Genomic DNA, 20,164 nt, shown 5'->3' on the forward strand with positions numbered 1-20,164 from the left:
GACGTCACCTCTCCTGTCCACCCGCTTTAAAAAGCTGCGCTCGCTGTCAATAGTCAACCAGGCCACGCCCCACACAGTACGTTTTCCTGTCAATCAACACCAGGCCACGCCCCTCCCGTGCCTCTTACACAAACAGCAGCAGCTCGAGAGAGAGAGTAAATAGAGAAAAGATGGCGGAGTTCATTCAGCTCAACAAACCCACTGAACCGAAACCACCGTCCCAGAACCGGGAGCACCATCATCATCATCCTCCACCGGCCAAGAAAATCCGACAAGAGGAGAAAATATTTAAAGCCAAGAAGATGAACGGGGGCACGGAGCAGCAGAATTACAGCAGCAAACCGAAAAACAAGAAACCCAAAACAGAGAAAGACAGAGACCGAGAGAAAGAGAAAGGCAAAGAGAGAGAAAAAGAGAGGAAGAAACACAAACTGGCGGCTGAAAATCACCTCAGTGTGAAGAAGGAAAACGGAGAGCTGAAGTTGTCGCAGAAAGGTATCGACAGCCGCTTCGCTCGGGCGCTGTTTGTTGCTGATAACGGGCCGTTGGTTCGCTAGATGTGATCTGTGCGAGTGTGTATGTGTGTGTGTGTGTGTTTATGATGTGTTTATTGTGCCTCTGTGAGCGCGTGTGTGTTTATTTGTGTGTCCAACACATCCGACAGCGCTAGTTAGCTTAGCATCGGCGCGCGACCCGAGCGGTGACGGAGCGCGTGCAGCTGCAATGTGACCCGCCGCAGAACGAGCATATTAAACCATAATAGCGTTATAACATCTGCTGTGTTAATAATATCTGAGAGAATCGTCACACTCCCTGAACATAATCGGAAACATATGTTAATATCCAAATATCAACGTTAGAATAATTACCTGTTGTAATAAACACAGTAAACTGCTGTCATTCCTGAAAAATCTGACGTTATTCAGACACCAAAACGAACAATCATGATTCTAATATCTAACGTTAACGTTACTGGTTTATTGCTGAAATGTTATTACCACCTCGGACGTGTTATTAACGATGTATTCAGCCTGGGAAACATTAATTTACAGAAGAAACATGAATTCAGATGAAGTTCCTGCCGTGAAGTTGGACTGAAACAGTGTTTGTGACAGTGATGTTCTCTTACTTTGTAATAAATCAGATTTCTGCTTCTCTTGCGTGCATGTCGTACTGCAGTTGTGTGTTTGTATCAGGCCTGTTACACACATGATCAGCACTAATAAAGCTATAACCCTTCTGTGTCCTGGATAGAGTTGAGAACCAGTTACTCACCATAACTCATTAAAGTTCAGTTTTTTGTTATTGACAAAGGCAGTAAATGGATTGTAAAGCTTAGAAGAAGCTGTATTTCTTCAATGAAACACATGGTCTGATTTCATTTATAGGAACAGTTTTGTCATTTACTTGCTCTCATGATCCTCTAAACCTGTGTGACTCTTTTTCATCAGTGGAACACTAAAGAAGATATTCTAAATAAAAATGTTGTCCACATGATTAAAGTCAATGAGATATTATGTTATGGACACCATTTACTTCCACTGTATTGACAAAAAAGTTGAAATGTTCTACAAAATATCTTTAGTGTTTCGCAGAAGAAAGTCATACAGGTTTTGGAGCGAAATGAGGTTAAAAAAATGACAGAATGAACCCTTTTGGTTGAACTTTCTGTCGAATGTTTTTGTGCTTTAGAGTCATGTTTTTTTTTTTTTTTACACAATTTGTGCAGTTTGTCTTTATGGCAACATTTTTCGACCCTGAAATTTATCCTCAAGATTGTGATCTGGTTAGAACTGACCAGAAGAATCAAGACTGAAAATAAGAAATTATCTTGTGCATAAAGAAGTTGAAGGACTGTTCATACCTTAATTTTAAGTTTATCCAGGAATATGAAGATATAGTAGAGAAGACTGATAATGTGTTGAGGAATCGAGTGTTTGGGTGCTGAAGACTTCTAACTGAAGTAAAATCATGAACATGAGCCGGATTCGGGAACATCAGTGCATGCTTTAACCCTCTGGTGTGTTTCTTCCTCCTACAGAACACACCATTAAAGAGAAACCTAAAGACAGAGACCGTGAGAAAAAGAAAGAGAGAGAGCAGGAGAGAGAGATGGAGAAAAGAAAACATAAGCTGATGACGGAGATGAAGAGAGAGAATGGAGAGGTGAAGATCCTGCAGAAAGGTAATTCACAGACGCCATTAAACACCCACACCTGAACGTCTGTGACCTTTCACCTTTGACCTGGGCTGCAGGTTTAGGGGTTTCTTAAAACAACAGTCAAGTCACATTTATTTATATAGAGCTTTTTACAATACAAAGTGTTTAAAAAGCAGCTTTAGAGAGATAACAGGAAAATAATGCAACAAAGTTTGTTTCTTGAAGAAAATAGCGTCACAGTTCAGCTTAAGTTCAGTGATGTTTCATTTTGTTGTAAAAAGGTATTACAACAAAAGTGATTAGTGAAGAGTGAATATAATTTCGACTAAGACACATTATGATGACTAAAAAAAGGACCAGCGTTTTTTATTCTGTTCCTTTTGATCCCTGGAAGAAAGAACCAAGTGTGAACCTTTTCCATTGGCAGCAGGTTCTGCTTTCTTTGTCTTTGAAAACACCTGATATTCTCATTCAGGAATAAAAGGATCATGTAATGTTTGGGCTGAAATCGTGGAGCGAATCCTGTGATCGGAGCTCGGCTTAATCGAGATCAACCGCTTTGGAACCATAATCTTGATTTCATTGTTGTTGTTTTTCAAGCAGTCAGAAATATTCGTTCAAAACAGACATATATATTTATTTATATATATATATATGGCACAAATGCAGTCAAGACCACTAGAGTAACAGATTAAAACTAGAACTAATTTCTACTAAATTAGAAAAAAGCTTGTATATGTAACTTGCACCGTTATAGTCTAAGCACTGAAACTTGGTTACAGCACAGCGGTACGTGTTGTTAAAAGCTCAAGAAAATATGACCTTAATGTTTTAACTAATGATTTGCTCTAATCATGACATTGAAATGAGGTAATAGTTGATCATATGGAGCATCAAGAGTCCATTGGCTGCAGTTACTGCTGTTAGTGGGACTTTTGTGAGTTGGATAGATTTGACTTTGGCTTTGTACAGGGTTTTTTTGTGTGTGTTTTTTTCACATCAACTCTCGCCTGTGCCTTTCATTAATGTCAGCTGTTAAACTCTCATCTGTCCTTGCTTAAAACACATTTCTCATAGTCACACCCTAGACTGTTTAATACACTACATGATAGTTCATACACAACTGATGACTACACTAACTAATTGCATTACATTATTTAAAGAAAGTAGGGCGTTGGATACATTTGAATTGTTTTTGCATCCCTGATTTAATGTGTTTTATTAACATGGCAAATATTTTTGACATTTGTATTTCTATTAGGCATGGGACGCTATAAAATATTCATGTTGCGATAATTGCTGAAGCTTTTGTCACGTTATTAAAATAAGTTAAAAAAGTGTTGTCATATTATAACAAGTTTAATAACTTTTGTTCTCATAACAAAAACAACACTACAATAAAGCAATACACAAAAAAATATAAAGTTAACAGCTTTCAAACAGATTAAAGTGCAAAGAATTAAAGAACAAATGGGTAACACTTTAGAATAAGGTCCAATTTATTAATGTTAGTTAATGCATTAACAATGAGCAATAGCTACATTTGTTACAGAAGAATATCAGCTCAGGTCCATTAAATAATGCAGTTACAACTTTTGATTTAAATAATGTATTATTAAATGTTTATTTTTAAATGGAAGGGGCACTTAGTCATTTTGCAGTCGAGTACCTTAACAGACAAAAAAAATCATCATCTCGAGGTCACACATATACAGCGACACCCAATGCTTTTAAGTGAGTTTCGGTGGGAAATTGTAGATCTGTGAGACAAATGTGCAAAAAAAACATTTGTTGGTAATTTGTTATTTTTGCTAGTTGGCGCTTAACAAGTGTTCAACTTGTGGATTTACTCAAAGTAGCGTAATGTGTGTCTCCTTCACAACAGAAACCTCATGTCTCTCAGATGTTTAACAGACCGTGAATTGTGAACAGGTGATTTGATAAAAAAAATAGGATGACTAGTAATTTCCTACTACTTAATTCTGAAAAAAGATTCTAATTATTGGACAAAAATCTTCCTCACGTAATAACTTAGAATACCGTCTAACACTTGATGCTGCTCTGTTAAGTCTTCGTCGTCGGTTAGGAACCTGTGTGTGTGTGTGTGTGTGTGTGTGTGTGTGTGTGTGTGTGTGTGTGTGTGTGTGTGTGTGTGTGTGTGTGTGTGCTCTTTGATACCAATCTTTCATTTGAAAGTCACGTGTCTAGTGTCTGTAAAACCGCATTTTTCCATCTTAAAAATATATCTAAATTACGTCATATGCTCTCACTGACAAATGCGGAACAACTAGTTCATGCGTTCATGACATCAAGGCTAGATTATTGTAATGCTCTTATGGGTGGTTGCCCTGCACGCTTAATAAACAAACTACAGCTAGTCCAAAACGCAGCCGCTAGAGTTCTTACCAGAACCAGGAAGTACGACCATATTAGCCCGGTTCTGTCAACACGGCATTGGCTTCCTATTAAACATCGTATAGATTTTAAAATATTGCTGATTACTTACAAAGCACTAAATGGTTTAGCTCCCCAGTACTTGAGCGAGCTCTTAACGCATTATAGTCCTTCACGTCTATTGCGATCTCAAAACTCCGGCCAGTTGATAATACCTAGAATATCTAAATCGACTGCTGGCGGTAGATCCTTTTCCTATTTAGCACCAAAACTTTGGAACAATCTTCCTAACATTGTCCGGGAAGCAGACACAGTCTGTCAGTTCAAAGCTAGACTAAAAACACATCTCTTTGACCTAGCATTCACATAACACTCTATAGACTTCTATAATTCAATATTAGGCTGCTTAGATTAGGTCAGCCGGAACTGGGAACACTTCCCTTAAATCCTGATGTAATCGTTACATCATAAGAAGGATGGCGTCTACGCTAATATTAGTGTCTCTGTTTATCCCGAGCAGCGCTTGACATTAACACCCGCCAAATGCGGGTGTATTTTGCTCGTGGCGTGTAACACAGTCACTCCAACTAGCCACTTTGGCCGGTTCCCGCCTCCTCCTTCCCGGGTTTCGGCACCAGTGTAACGCAGTTCAGGTGTTATGGGAAGAAGGAGGCTGGAACCGGCGAACAATCAAATACATTTGAATGACAAAACAAAAACGAAAGTAAAGACGGCAGTCCCTCACGGTCGACTGCCGCCACATACAATAAAACAAAACACGAAATAAAACTCGCTCTTCACATTCGCCGCTCCTCCTTTTCTGCTTCCGCTCCTCCGTGAGAGATATGAGACCGGAGCGTCACGCAGGAGTCATTCATCATTAATCACGCCACCGGCTCGTGCCGTTCTCTCACGCCTCGGCCTCGTCCTGCTCGCCAGTCACGCTCACATTCAAGTATTTTTTCAAAATTTGGATTGATGAGCCAAAAATAATTTGTTCTTCTTTGCTCATTGTTGTTCTAATGCAGATATGTTTTTTCTACTCTATTATTTACTGCTGTTGTTGATAAGGAGTTTTTACATTTACATTGTATATTTCTATCCATTTCTTGTCAACCTTACCAGTCATTATTAGGGCCTGAGCACAAAAATGACAAACTGAAATGTGTTCTTTATGATGAGAGGAACGTTCCCCTCAAATTTTAATGAAAATCAAAGCAACTTTGTCCGAACCATGGCATGCATTTTTCGTGAGGTTTTGAGACTGACCTACTTTCCATGGCAACTTGTAACATAGAATTTCCCATCGGGGCTCAATAAAGTAATTCTGAGTCTGATTCTGATATTTTAACAGACAGTGTATCTAATGCTAAAGGTTTTTTCAGTTTAGTTTTTTATCTTTTTTATTAATCTTCTACATCCATGCACCACTTATATTATGCAATAAGAAGCTACTTTTTTATGTCTTTATCTTAATACATGGTTTTATTTAAAAAAAGGAGCTTTACACACAACCTTATCAGAGCTAATGATAATGACCTGTATTGTTATACATTTATGTAGTCTTGATTTGGGTGTGTACAGTGGTTTTACATTTAAAAGGGTTGTAAATCTAGTTCAAGTAAATTTTAGCACGCCAGTCAACTTTAATCAGGTAATTTCACAACAACAAAAATGTGGCTAGTAAAAATGCTGTGTGGCTAGCAACTTTGGAAAACCACTAGCCACATTGGCTAGTGAGCAAAAAAGTTAATGTCAAGCCCTGATCCCGAGGTTTACCGCAGTCTGTCGGATCCAAGCCGTATCCAGATACACACTGTCTCACACACACACACACTCCAGAACTGATGAAGGACCTGCGCCTGGACACACACACTCACTTACACACTGTCTCACACACACACACACACACTCCAGAACTGATGAAGGACCTGCGCCTGGACACACACACTCACTTACACACTGTCTCACACACACACACACACTCCAGAACTGATGAAGGACCTGCGCCTGGACACACACACTCACTTACACACTGTATCACACACACACACACACTGTCTCACACACACACACACACTCCAGAACTGATGAAGGACCTGCGCCTGGACACACACACTCACTTACACACTGTCTCACACACACAAACACACACACACACACACACTCCAGAACTGATGAAGGACCTGCGCCTGGACACACACACACTCACTTACACACTGTCTCACACACACACACACACACACACACACACACACACACACACACACACACACACACACACACTCACTCACTCTAGAACTGATGAAGGACCTGTGCCTGGACAAACACACTCACTTACACAGTCTCTCTCACACACACACACTCACTTACACACTGTATCACACACACACACACACACACACACACTCACTCTAGAACTGATGAAGGACCTGCGCCTGGACACGACGACAACGCAGTCCTGAAGTGTCACTAGTCTCTCCCCGGTGAAGGCCTCCTTCCCTATTACCTCTGTACTGATAAAACGTTGTCGGGATAATTCCGGTTCGCGTGGCTACGCGGAAGCAATAAAAAAGTCTGTATTATAAACTTTTCAAGGCTTGTACCTTGGAACCTATTTCATGGTTTGCGTTCTCGGGCCACCAGGCATTTTGTACAAATGAGCGGCCGGATCGCATTAAGGGTTTTCTGTTGAAGGGTGTTGTGTTAAGGCCTCATTATGCTTGTGCGTCAACTCCACGGCGTAGCTACGGCGTCACTCCTACGGAGTCGTGGCCTTTTTATAGTTCTGCGTCAGGTTGAGTTGCATCGCGGTGCATCTGACCAATCACAGCCCTTGTGGTCTGCGTCGCCTCGACGCGTAGTTACAATTTTTTGGAGGTGCACGTCGAGCTACGGCGGAGGGGTTCGCGGCGACGCAGAGGGGTACTGCGCTGCGGGGGTACGCCGTCGATTCGACGCAGAAGCATAAAACTGGCTTTAGCGGCCGCTAAGTTAATAACTAACGATGTTGCGACGGAAGTGAATCATTCAAAACTAACTTTAGCAGAACAATAACTTTATTCTAGAGCTGCTGTAAAGCCTAAACAATCTGTTACTTTAATTTCCTATTATCACTGTAAAACTGCTTTGAAACAGTCCATATTGTTAGAGCACTGTATAAATGAAGGTGACTTGACTTGACATGACATGCATCACTGTCTGCTCCGGTCCTTATCAGCTCTGTTATTTGTTGGGGGTGAAATATTTTTTTCTTTTGTTCTGAGGATGTTTGTGAAGTTAATCACCTTTCTCCTGTGCTGTAGGTGACGGAGAGAAGCCAAAGATAAACTCCGCTGAGGACTTGCTGATGAAAAAGGTCAAGAAGAAAAAGAAAAAGAAACATAAAGAAGGTGAAAAGCGAAAGCGGCCCAAGATGTACAGCAAGTCCAGCCAGACCGTTAGTTCTGAGTCAGAGTTCCAGCCTCCGGCTCCGGTCCAGCAGAGCGTCTCTATGAGCTCCTGTAGCCCGACAGCGGAGAACAGAAGCACACCGAGCCTGAAGAACATCTGCACTCAGAGTCTGAGCGCCACAGACAGCCCGGATAAACCCGCTACACTGCCCGGGCTGGACCGGCTGGAGTTCGGCTGTCTGGTCCATGTGGAGAACCAGCCCAACGGAGGAGCCCTGGTTCTGCACGCCTACAGCAAGGAGCTCTCGGTCCTGACGCCTGTGCAGATGCAGAGGTTCGCGCAGGAGTTCGTGAGCTTGTCGTTTAGCGAGGACCAGGATGGCTCTGCCAACTACGTGATGGGCGTGATCCACGGGGCCGCCTCATATCTCCCAGACTTCCTCGAGTACTTCTCCTGCAAGTTCCCCAACTCGCCCGTCAAAATGGAAATCCTGGGGAAGAAGGACATCGAGACGACTACTATGGCAAACTTTCACACTCAGGTTAGTAGATAGATGGGACAGTTGTGTTGCACTGTCGGGTGTTTGTAGGTTTAGCTGGAGCTGCAGCAGAGAATCGGTACAGGAGACCAAACATCATTCCTCTCTAATGACAGATCAGGGACCTTGTGGATAAAACCATTTCCCATGCACACATTATTGATATAAAACATCACATGCTGAAGCTTCTGCTATTGGTAATTATATATGCACTTTGCACAGGGTCAGGCTTCTGTCTATTCAATAAAAACTGGAATTTTTTTGTGCTTACATGCTCTTTCAGGATGTAATCTGCACAAGTTTTTATACCCGAGACTCTAGTGTTGACGAGTATCGACTTCGGTACCAAGCCAATCAAAGCTGTTTATGATTCCGCTCAACAGTGCTTAAAGCCTCACATTTTTAAAATTCAGAATCGACTTGTTGGTTCTGATTCTGAATCGATTCTGATTGGTCTCTAATTTTTAATCTCAGCTCCTCGTTGCAATAGCACTTATCTGTGGATTAGAGACAGCCATGTCAAGCTTGCTGCCAATTACATCCAAAAAGAGCTTGTATGATTGAGAAAACACAGTCAGAATAGATGTGTGCATTAGTGTGAAGGGGATCTGTTATATCTATATCTATCTACATGTTGGTCTGGAAGACTCTTACACCATGTCTACGCAGGAGGCTTCGCACTGTGTCTGCTGAACACATCCATGTGTCCTGTTATCAGGTGTAGCGTAACTTTCAGGTGTAGCGTAACTGTCTGTCAAGTGTAGCGTAACTGTCTGTCAGGTGTAGTGTAACTGTCTGTCAGGTGTAGCGTAACTGTCTGTCAGGTGTAGCGTAACTGTCTGTCAAGTGTAGCGTAACTGTCTGTCAGGTGTAGCGTAACTGTCTGTCAGGTGTAGCGTAACTGTCTGTCAGGTGTAGCGTAACTTTCAGGTGTAGCGTAACTGTCTGTCAGGTGTAGCGTAACTGTCTGTCAGGTGTAGCGTAACTGTCTGTCAGGTGTAGCGTAACTGTCTGTCAGGTGTAGCGTAACTGTCTGTCAGGTGTAGCGTAACTTTCAAGTGTAGCGTAACTTTCAGGTGTAGCGTAACTGTCTTTCAAGTGTAGCGTAACTTTCTGTCAAGTGTAGCATAACTTTCTGTCAAGTGTAGCGTAACTGCCTGTCAGGTGTAGAGTAACTGTCTGTCAAGTGTAGCGTAACTGTCTGTCAAGTGTAGCGTAACTGTCTGTCAGGTGTAGCGTAACTGTCTGTCAGGTGTAGCGTAACTTTCAAGTGTAGCGTAACTTTCAAGTGTAGCGTAACTGTCTTTCAAGTGTAGCGTAACTTTCTGTCAAGGGTAGCGTAACTTTCTGTCAAGTGTAGCGTAACTTTCTGTCAAGTGTAGCGTAACTGCCTGTCAGGTGTAGAGTAACTGTCTGTCAAGTGTAGCGTAACTGTCTGTCAAGTGTAGCGTAACTGTCTGTCAGGTGTAGCGTAACTGTCTGTCAGGTGTAGCGTAACTGTCTGTCAGGTGTAGCGTAACTGTCTGTCAGGTGTAGCGTAACTGTCTGTCAGGTGTAGCGTAACTGTCTGTCAGGTGTAGCGTAACTTTCAGGTGTAGCGTAACTTTCAGGTGTAGCGTAACTGTCTGTCAAGTGTAGCGTAACTTTCTGTCAAGTGTAGCGTGACTGTCTGTCAGGTGTAGCGTAACTGTCTGTCAGGTGTAGGAGAACAGTCTGTCAGGTGTAGCGTAACTGTCTGTCAGGTGTAGCGTAACTGTCTGTCAAGTGTAGCGTAACTTTCTGTCAAGTGTAGCATAACTTTCTGTCAAGTGTAGCGTAACTGCCTGTCAGGTGTAGAGTAACTGTCTGTCAAGTGTAGCGTAACTGTCTGTCAAGTGTAGCGTAACTGTCTGTCAGGTGTAGCGTAACTGTCTGTCAGGTGTAGCGTAACTTTCAAGTGTAGCGTAACTTTCAAGTGTAGCGTAACTGTCTTTCAAGTGTAGCGTAACTTTCTGTCAAGGGTAGCGTAACTTTCTGTCAAGTGTAGCGTAACTTTCTGTCAAGTGTAGCGTAACTGCCTGTCAGGTGTAGAGTAACTGTCTGTCAAGTGTAGCGTAACTGTCTGTCAAGTGTAGCGTAACTGTCTGTCAGGTGTAGCGTAACTGTCTGTCAGGTGTAGCGTAACTGTCTGTCAGGTGTAGCGTAACTGTCTGTCAGGTGTAGCGTAACTGTCTGTCAGGTGTAGCGTAACTGTCTGTCAGGTGTAGCGTAACTGTCTGTCAGGTGTAGCATAACTATCAGGTGTAGCGTAACTGTCTGTCAGGTGTAGCATAACTATCAGGTGTAGCGTAACTGTCTGTCAGGTGTAGCGTAACTGTCTGTCAGGTGTAGCATAACTATCAGGTGTAGCGTAACTGTCTGTCAGCTGTAGCGTAACTGTCTGTCAGGTGTAGCATAACTATCAGGTGTAGCGTAACTGTCTGTCAGGTGTAGCGTAACTGTCTGTCAGGTGTAGCATAACTATCAGGTGTAGCGTAACTGTCTGTCAGGTGTAGCGTAACTGTCTGTCAGGTGTAGCGTAACTGTCTGTCAGGTGTAGCGTAACTGTCTGTCAGGCAGGGCTCCAGACTAACTTTTTTCACCTCCATCCTGGAACTGTCCTGAAAAACAATTTGAACCGTCCTAAAGTGAATGTCAACTGTCCCAAAATCAAAATGTTGTTTCTGTACTTTGTTATTATCATCTATAGTTGTTAGTCACATAATAAAAACACCATTAAAAAACACCATCTTTATGATATATATATATTTATTTAGCTCCATTCAAAGTAGTTATCTGTAAACAGGTAAAAAACAGATTTAATAATATCAGGAGTTAAATGCTTTTTTGTATTCATGCAGAACAAATCTTTTTTTTTCTTTTTTTTTTTTTTTTTACATATACAAAAATTACGAGAAAAATACATACAGCTCAAAACTTTGAGTTCGTTGGATTAAACGATAACAAATAAATACTGGGCTCGTCCATTTTGACCCAGGCCTATGGTGACTAGTGAGTGATTTTCATTTTAGCAGTTCATCCAATAAGCAGCCCGAGGAAAGCTTTGAGTGAAAGCTTCTCAGCCAATCAGCGGCTTCTACCCCACGTGTGGACTCTTAAGCCTGCCCACACTGCATCGTCACCACAAGTGATCCAATGACATGAATGACGTTGGCGCGCAAGCTTTTCAAAGCAAGCTCTATGGGGCTGTTTACACCTGGCCACTTCATACGTTTCCTGTGATCGGATAGCTCTCCGATCGTGAAAAGACCAGGTGTAAATGCCCTCCGAAACGCATTCGAGACGGATTTAAATCCGATCAATCAAACCACTTCAGGAGGAGGTCTGAGACTCATTCCAGACGAAACTGGACAAGTGTAAATGCATCTGGCTTTTGAAAGCACATGTAGATTTAACTCCTCTCAACCATGCTTAAAAAATAAACGTGTGATAGGTTATATGTCATGTTATAGCCAGATATGAGGGCGCTACTTCAGCATCACCGCAGATGAGCGATCTATTCATCAAGCCAGCGTGCAAACTACCACAAATCAAAGTTGCAGACGCTTAAGACATAATCATCTTCATTAAAAGTAAAGAAGCGGAATGATCTCACCAGTGCTGTTGCCACTCTCTTATTGCGGTCTTTGATTTTGATTTTAGCTGATGATCAATAAAATGTAGCTCATATCTGTTGCTTTCGGTGACGTGAACTATATTAAATCTGCATACTAGCGGGAATTGAAGATCGGATTTATTTCCGTTTTGTGAAAAACACATTTGTGTGTCCAGATGTAAATGGAATCGTTTTGATAAATCCGATAGCTATCCGATCTGAGAAAACGCATGAAGTGGCCAGGTGTAAACAGCCCCATTGAGACCGACACAGACGGCAGCTATTATTTAGCAAATATGAAAAGCAAAGCAATCTGTTTTACCGTTGTTTAACCAGCGCAACATATTTGCGATGTCATTAAGTCATTTGATAGAGGCACCCATATGCACCCGGTACCGCGGAACACGTCTCCGGGTGAGTAGCGGCCAGTGATCGTAACTATAGTAACAGCATGAGAAGACGCACTCCGTTGTAGTCAGCGTTTGGTCGGTTACTTTTGGCATTTTCTAAGTAAGTTAGCCTAATAGGATAGTAATAAATGAACACACATACAAAAATGTCTTTCGTCCTGTAGGCGTCCTGGAGAATATTTCTGTTCGTCCTAAACACATTTTCTATCGTCCCCAGGACGATAGGACGGCGTTAGTCTCGAGCCCTGCTGTCAGGTGTATCGTAACTGTCTCTCAGGTGTAGCGTAACTGTCTCTCAGGTGTAGCGTAACTGTCTCTCAGGTGTAGCGTGACTGTCTCTCAGGTGTAGCGTGACTGTCAGGTGTAGCGTAACTGTCTCTCAGGTGTAGCGTGACTGTCAGGTGTAGCGTAACTGTCTCTCAGGTGTAGCGTAACTGTCTCTCAGGTGTAGCGTAACTGTCTCTCAGGTGTAGCGTGACTGTCTCTCAGGTGTAGCGTAACTGTCTCTCAGGTGTAGCGTGACTGTCAGGTGTAGCGTAACTGTCTCTCAGGTGTAGCGTAACTGTCTCTCAGGTGTAGCGTAACTGTCTCTCAGGTGTAGCGTAACTGTCTCTCAGGTGTAGCGTAACTGTCTCTCAGGTGTAGCGTGACTGTCAGGTGTAGCGTAACTGTCTCTCAGGTGTAGCGTGACTGTCTCTCAGGTGTAGCGTAACTGTCTCTCAGGTGTAGCGTGACTGTCTCTCAGGTGTAGCGTGACTGTCAGGTGTAGCGTAACTGTCAGGTGTAGCGTAACTGTCTCTCAGGTGTAGCGTAACTGTCTGTCAGGTGTAGCGTAACTGTCTCTCAGGTGTAGCGTGACTGTCAGGTGTAGCGTAACTGTCTCTCAGGTGTAGCGTAACTGTCTCTCAGGTGTAGCGTGACTGTCTCTCAGGTGTAGCGTAACTGTCTGTCAGGTGTAGCGTAACTGTCTGTCAGGTGTAGCGTAACTGTCTGTCAGGTGTAGCGTAACTGTCTGTCAGGTGTAGCGTAACTGTCTCTCAGGTGTAGCGTGACTGTCTCTCAGGTGTAGCGTGACTGTCAGGTGTAGCGTAACTGTCTCTCAGGTGTAGCGTAACTGTCTGTCAGGTGTAACGTAACTGTCTCTCAGGTGTAGCGTGACTGTCAGGTGTAGCGTAACTGTCTCTCAGGTGTAGCGTGACTGTCAGGTGTAGCGTAACTGTCTGTCAGGTGTAGCGTAACTGTCTGTCAGGTGTAGCGTGACTGTCAGGTGTAGTGTAACTGTCTGTCAGGTGTAGCGTAACTGTCTGTCAGGTGTAGCGTAACTGTTTCTCAGGTGTAGCGTGACTGTCAGGTGTAGCGTAACTGTCTGTCAGGTGTAGCGTAACTGTCTGTCAGGTGTAGCGTAACTGTCTGTCAGGTGTAGCGTAACTGTCTGTCAGGTGTAGCGTAACTGTCTGTCAGGTGTAGCGTAACTGTCTGTCAGGTGTAGCGTAACTGTTTCTCAGGTGTAGCGTGACTGTCAGGTGTAGCGTAACTGTCTGTCAGGTGTAGCGTAACTGTCTGTCAGGTGTAGCGTAACTGTCTGTCAGGTGTAGCGTAACTGTCTGTCAGGTGTAGCGTAACTGTCTGTCAGGTGTAGCGTAACTGTCTCTCAGGTGTAGCGTGACTGTCTCTCAGGTGTAGCGTGACTGTCAGGTGTAGCGTAACTGTTTCTCAGGTGTAGCGTGACTGTCAGGTGTAGCGTAACTGTCTGTCAGGTGTAGCGTAACTGTCTGTCAGGTGTAGCGTAACTGTCTCTCAGGTGTAGCGTAACTGTCTGTCAGGTGTAGCGTAACTGTCTCTCAGGTGTAGCGTGACTGTCAGGTGTAGCGTGACTGTCAGGTGTAGCGTGACTGTCAGGTGTAGCGTAACTGTCTGTCAGGTGTAGCGTAACTGTCTGTCAGGTGTAGCGTGACTGTCAGGTGTAGTGTAACTGTCTGTCAGGTGTAGCGTAACTGTCTGTCAGGTGTAGCGTAACTGTTTCTCAGGTGTAGCGTGACTGTCAGGTGTAGCGTAACTGTCTGTCAGGTGTAGCGTGACTTAGGGTTGGGCGGTATTTCGGTAATAACGTATACCGCGGGGTCTTAAAATAGCAACGGTATCAGTTTCAATACCGTCATTACCGGTACTTATATATAATAAATAAATATAATTTATTCAATGTCTAAAAATGCTTATGTAGTTGTCATCAAGTGACAGTGTGGAGGAGAGAGAGAGAGAGAGTGAGAGAAGGGAGAGGCGGTAAATACTGACGAGGCAATTTGTAAATGTTGCAATAAAAAGGTGACCGCGAGAGATGGAAACACCTCTAACCTAATGTCGCATCTCCGAAACAACCACCCACTCACTGCTGCGAGGATGCCTTTTGCCAAGAGTTCATTAAATAAGCGCATTCGTTTATATTTTTTAAAATATTATAATGTTATTTTTTTTATGTTGATAATGAAAACTGAACAGCACGAGTATTATGGGATGCATCGGGAGTCAGACATTGACCACTTAATTAAGTTTCATTTTGTAAAAGGCCTTTCTTTAAAGTGAATTTCGTTTTGTATAAATTGTATCATAATTTTAATTTTTTTTTTTATCAACCAATAATAAATAAGAATCAAATATAGCAGACAATATAATCATGACATGATCGTGCGCTGGCGCGCCGCGGTCACTTGCATTAAAATCTCATCATAAATTAACCGAAACTCAGTGTATGTCTCACAGACATGACAGATATCTAAATAAAGCTTGAAATTTCATTAAACGAAACAATTCAAAACGAAAAGAAATAGGCCACTCGCTGATTATTTAATCCATGATGTGCATTTCTCTCTATGCTGTTCTATACGGAAATGGCGATCATCAACTTAAACGAAACTATTCAAAACGAAAAGAAATAGGCTAGCCTACTCTCTGATTATTTAATCCATGATGTGCATTTCTCTCTATCGTTCACTACGGAGATGGCGATTCGTCAATTTCTTTAAAGGAAACAATTCAAAAGGAAAAGAAATATAGGCAGCATACTCTGTGATTAATCCATGATGTGCATTTCTCTCTATAGGCGTGTTCACTACGGAGATATCAATCGTCAATTTCTTTAAACGAAACAATTCAAAACGAAAAGAAAAAGGCTAGCCTATACCTTCTGATTATGTAATCCATGATTTGCATTTCTCTCTATATATGCGCGTCCACTAGGAGATGGCGATCGTCAACTGAATCTTTGCAGCACTGACAGAAAAGTTGTATTAATAAAAATCAATGGACGCGTGTCACCGGATTTAGTTAAACAATTATTTGGCCCACGTATTAAAAATAGTCGAGTCTAAATAGGGCTCCGGCTCATAGTCAAGTCAAGTCAAGTCAAGTCATCCTCATTTATATAGCGCTTTTAACAATGTAGATTGTTTCAAAGCAGCTTTACAGAGCAAAACATATAATTTAAGATAACAGAGATTGGTTTGGTTTTATAGTGGCTCTTGAAAAATGTTTTTTCCAGCTAAAGTTAGTTTTGATTGATTCACTTCCTTCTAAATGATAGTTTGTTATTAAATTAGGGGCCTCTAAGACGACACCGTTCTCTCTAAACAGACTTTAAACGTGAACCTGTGATAGACGCTGATGGCGTTCACATGCGCATTAAGAATTGATTCTATAGTTATGTGCGTTTGAATAAATGTGCGCAGGTTTATAATTCCTTACAAACCATGCCTAAACAAACTACTTGTCTATAAATTTTGATGCAGAATTTTTATTTTATCTTATCACTTTGGGTAGGTACGCGAACCGAAAAATTCCACAAGGCTTTATCTGTAGAGTGGTATAGGGATCCTCCATAGGGAGAGGCTAGTTGGCACTTCAGCACTGCATTGTCATCGGGTCCAGGCGAAAGTCCTTCGTCAGATCTGGATATGGCCTGGATCCGGCAGGCTGCGGGAAAACCTCGGGATAAACAAAGACACTAAAATTAGCGTAGATGCCATTCTTCTTATGATGTAACGAGTACGTCAGGATTTAAGGGAAGTGTTCCCAGTTCCGGCTGACCTAATCTAAGCAGCCTAATATTGAATATAGAAGTCTATTGAGTGTTATGTGAATGCTTTTGGAAAGTTTTGGTGCTAAATAGGAAAAGGATCTACCGCCAACTGGCCGGAGTTTTGAGATCGCAATAGACGTGAAGGACTATAATGCGTTAAGAGCCCGCTCAAGTACTGGGGAGCTAAACCATTTTGTGCTTTGTAAGTAATCAGCAATATTTTAAAATTTATACGATGTTTAATAGGGAGCCAATGCAGTGTTGACAGAACCGGGCTAATATGGTCGTACTTCCTGGTTCTGGTAAGAACTCTAGCGGCTGCGTTTTGAACTAGCTGTAGTTTGTTTATTAAGCGTGCAGGGCAACCACCCAGTAGAGCATTACAATAATCTAGCCTTGATGTCATGAACGCATGAACTAGTTGTTCCGCATTTGTCAGTGAGAGCATATGACGTAATTTAGATATATTTTTAAGATGGAAAAATGCGGTTTTACAGACACTAGACACATGACTTTCAAATGAAAGATTGGTATCAAAGGAATCTGTCATATTACATTTAATGCCGTCAACAGGGATCAGACACAACGTGCACGGGTTGGCCTCGATTTTTTTTGTGTGTTTTTTATGCCCGATCTGGTATTCAGTTTCTGAACGGTGTAGGCACAAGCCAACAGTTTTGTGACGCTGTCTGAGCCTTATGTCATAATTTTTAATTAGTCACGGTAATACCGTATACCCCGGTAAAATAGGGAGGAGGTTTGACGGTATCAAAAATTGGAATACCGCCCAAGCCTAGCGTGACTGTCAGGTGTAGCGTAACTGTCTCTCAGGTGTAGCGTGACTGTCAGGTGTAGCGTAACTGTCTCTCAGGTGTAGCGTGACTGTCAGGTGTAGCGTAACTGTCTCTCAGGTGTAGCGTGACTGTCAGGTGTAGCGTAACTGTCTCTCAGGTGTAGCGTGACTGTCAGGTGTAGCGTAACTGTCTGTCAGGTGTAGCGTAACTGTCTCTCAGGTGTAGCGTGACTGTCAGGTGTAGCGTAACTGTCTGTCAGGTGTAGCGTAACTGTCTCTCAGGTGTAGCGTGACTGTCAGGTGTAGCGTAACTGACGGTCAGGTGTAGCGTAACTGACGGTCAGGTGTAGCGTAACTGTCTGTCAGGTCTAGCGTAACTGTCTGTCAGGTGTAGCGTAACTGACGGTCAGGTGTAGCGTAACTGCCTGTCAGGTGTAGCGTAACTGTCTCAGGTGTAGCGTAACTGTCTGTCAGGTGTAACGTAACTGTCTGTCAGGTGTAGCGTAACTGTCTGTCAGGTGTAGCGTAACTGTCTGTCAGGTGTAGCGTAACTGTCTGTCAGGTGTAGCGTAACTGTCTGTCAGGTGTAGCCTAACTATCAGGTGTAGCATAACTGTCTGTCACTTGTAGCGTACCTGTCTATCAGGTGTAGCGTAACTGTCTGTCAGGTGTAGCATAACTGTCTGTCACTTGTAGCGTACCTGTCTATCAGGTGTAGCGTAACTGTCTGTCAGATGTAGCGTAACTGTCTGTCAGGTGTAGCGTAACTGACGGTCAGGTGTAGCGTAACTGACGGTCAGGTGTAGCGTAACTGCCTGTCAGGTGTAGCGTAACTGACGGTCAGGTGTAGCGTAACTGATGGTCAGGTGTAGCGTAACTGTCTCTCAGGTGTAGCGTAACTGTCTCTCAGGTGTAGCATAACTATCAGGTGTAGCATAACTGTCTGTCAGGTGTAGCGTAACTGTCTGTCAGGTGTAGCGTAACTGTCTGTCAGGTGTAGCGTAACTGTCTGTCACTTGTAGCGTACCTGTCTATCAGGTGTAGCGTAACTGTCTGTCAGGTGTAGCATAACTGTCTGTCACTTGTAGCGTACCTGTCTATCGGGTGTAGCGTAACTGTCTGTCAGGTGTAGCATAACTATCAGGTGTAGCATAACTGTCTGTCACTTGTAGCGTACCTGTCTATCAGGTGTAGCGTAACTGTCTGTCAGGTGTAGCATAACTGTCTGTCAGGTGTAGCGTACCTGTCTATCAGGTGTAGCGTAACTGTCTGTCAGGTGTAGCGTACCTGTCTATCAGGTGTAGCGTAACTGTCTGTCAGGTGTAGCATAACTGTCTGTCACTTGTAGCGTACCTGTCTATCAGGTGTAGCGTAACTGTCTGTCAGGTGTAGCATAACTGTCTGTCACTTGTAGCGTACCTGTCTGTCAGGTGTAGCGTAACTGTCTGTCAGGTGTAGCATAACTGTCTGTCACTTGTAGCGTACCTGTCTATCAGGTGTAGCGTAACTGTCTGTCAGGTGTAGCATAACTATCAGGTGTAGCATAACTGTCTGTCACTTGTAGCGTACCTGTCTGTCAGGTGTAGCGTAACTGTCTGTCAGGTGTAGCGTAACTGTCTCTCAGGTGTAGCGTAACTGATGGTCAGGTGTAGCGTAACTGTCTGTCAGGTGAAGCGTTACGGCCGTTACTGCACTGCTCACGCTCAATTAAAGTGAAAGTACACTTTTGATGGACAAAATAAATTTGATTTAACACAAAAAGTGCCCAAAATGCACGGGGGGGGGGGGGGGGGGGTGCTAACACAAAAACCTCAAATTCTCGGGACAGCAGCATGTGTCCAAATTTTAATCTTAACCGTTCGATTTAATCAGAAACGATCTTAAAACAGGGCTTTGCTTGTAAAACGCCGAACTTACCCTTTAAATATGTAATTGGTTTAATTAAATGTGTTCATATATATATATATTACACATGTAATTAAATGCATATTTTAAGTGTTATTAAGATTAATTAATAAGAAAAAAATTAGATCGGATCATGAGCTGCCTAAAGATTCCCATCCCTACTGTACAATGATTAATTGCTTGTCTTTGTCGACTAATACAGAAGGTAAAGAACTTATAGTAATCGCATATTAAATCGCAATATTGGTTAAAAAAAATCACAATTAGATTATTTTCCATAATCGTTCAGCCCTAGTTATGGGTTAGGGTGATCAACGAGATCGGTCCGCTGGTTGGTCCAGTTATGCCTCCCATCACAAAGTCACATGTCTCTTTTGAAGCACATCAAGGAATTTATTCTGTAAATGTGTTTCTATTGTAGTTAATGCGCATATTTCCTTATCCGAAAAAAAGTTTATCTGACACAATTGAGTGCATACTTTTTTCATGCTCATATTTAGAATTTATGCATGTTTTTGTTTACATCCAGCGTTTTTTGTTCAATTTCCCATAAAGTACATAAAAATAGGTGGATGGGAACAGCTATTGTGTTAGTTTGTTTGCGTCACGCTTTATCTGAAACACTGAGTGTCATCAATAGATGTGACAACACAAACACGCAGACAGACCCATGAGATCCGATGTTTGAGAATCATCTCATTAGAAACAGCATCTGCTCCTCCTCCGTTTGTAGGATTAATAGAAACGTGACCTCCATAAAACGGTTGTACACACACACACACACACACACACACACAGAGCAGTGTTTGTTCAAGTACAGATGTGTCAGTCCTTAGGCATTAGCAGCCTGGACATGCCTGGAGT

At 42.6% G+C, this 20,164-nt stretch overlaps 1 protein-coding gene across 1 annotated transcript in view; it reads left to right on the top strand.

Moving 5' to 3' along the window:
* The first annotated feature begins 100 nt into the window (after window positions 1-100).
* LOC143751429 (uncharacterized) overlaps window positions 101-20,164 on the top strand; it is a 26,039-nt gene continuing 5,975 nt past the window's right edge. The window contains exons 1-3 of the mRNA XM_077244029.1: window positions 101-495; window positions 2,042-2,185; window positions 7,861-8,489. Coding sequence (XP_077100144.1) covers window positions 171-495; window positions 2,042-2,185; window positions 7,861-8,489 — 1,098 coding nt within the window. The 5' untranslated portion in view covers window positions 101-170. The remainder of the gene's footprint in view (window positions 496-2,041; window positions 2,186-7,860; window positions 8,490-20,164) is intronic.

The sequence above is a fragment of the Siphateles boraxobius genome, unplaced genomic scaffold, assembly GCF_051911475.1.
Source record: "Siphateles boraxobius isolate OS27281-9 unplaced genomic scaffold, OSU_SipBor_1 257, whole genome shotgun sequence".
Lineage (NCBI taxonomy): Eukaryota > Metazoa > Chordata > Actinopteri > Cypriniformes > Leuciscidae > Siphateles > Siphateles boraxobius.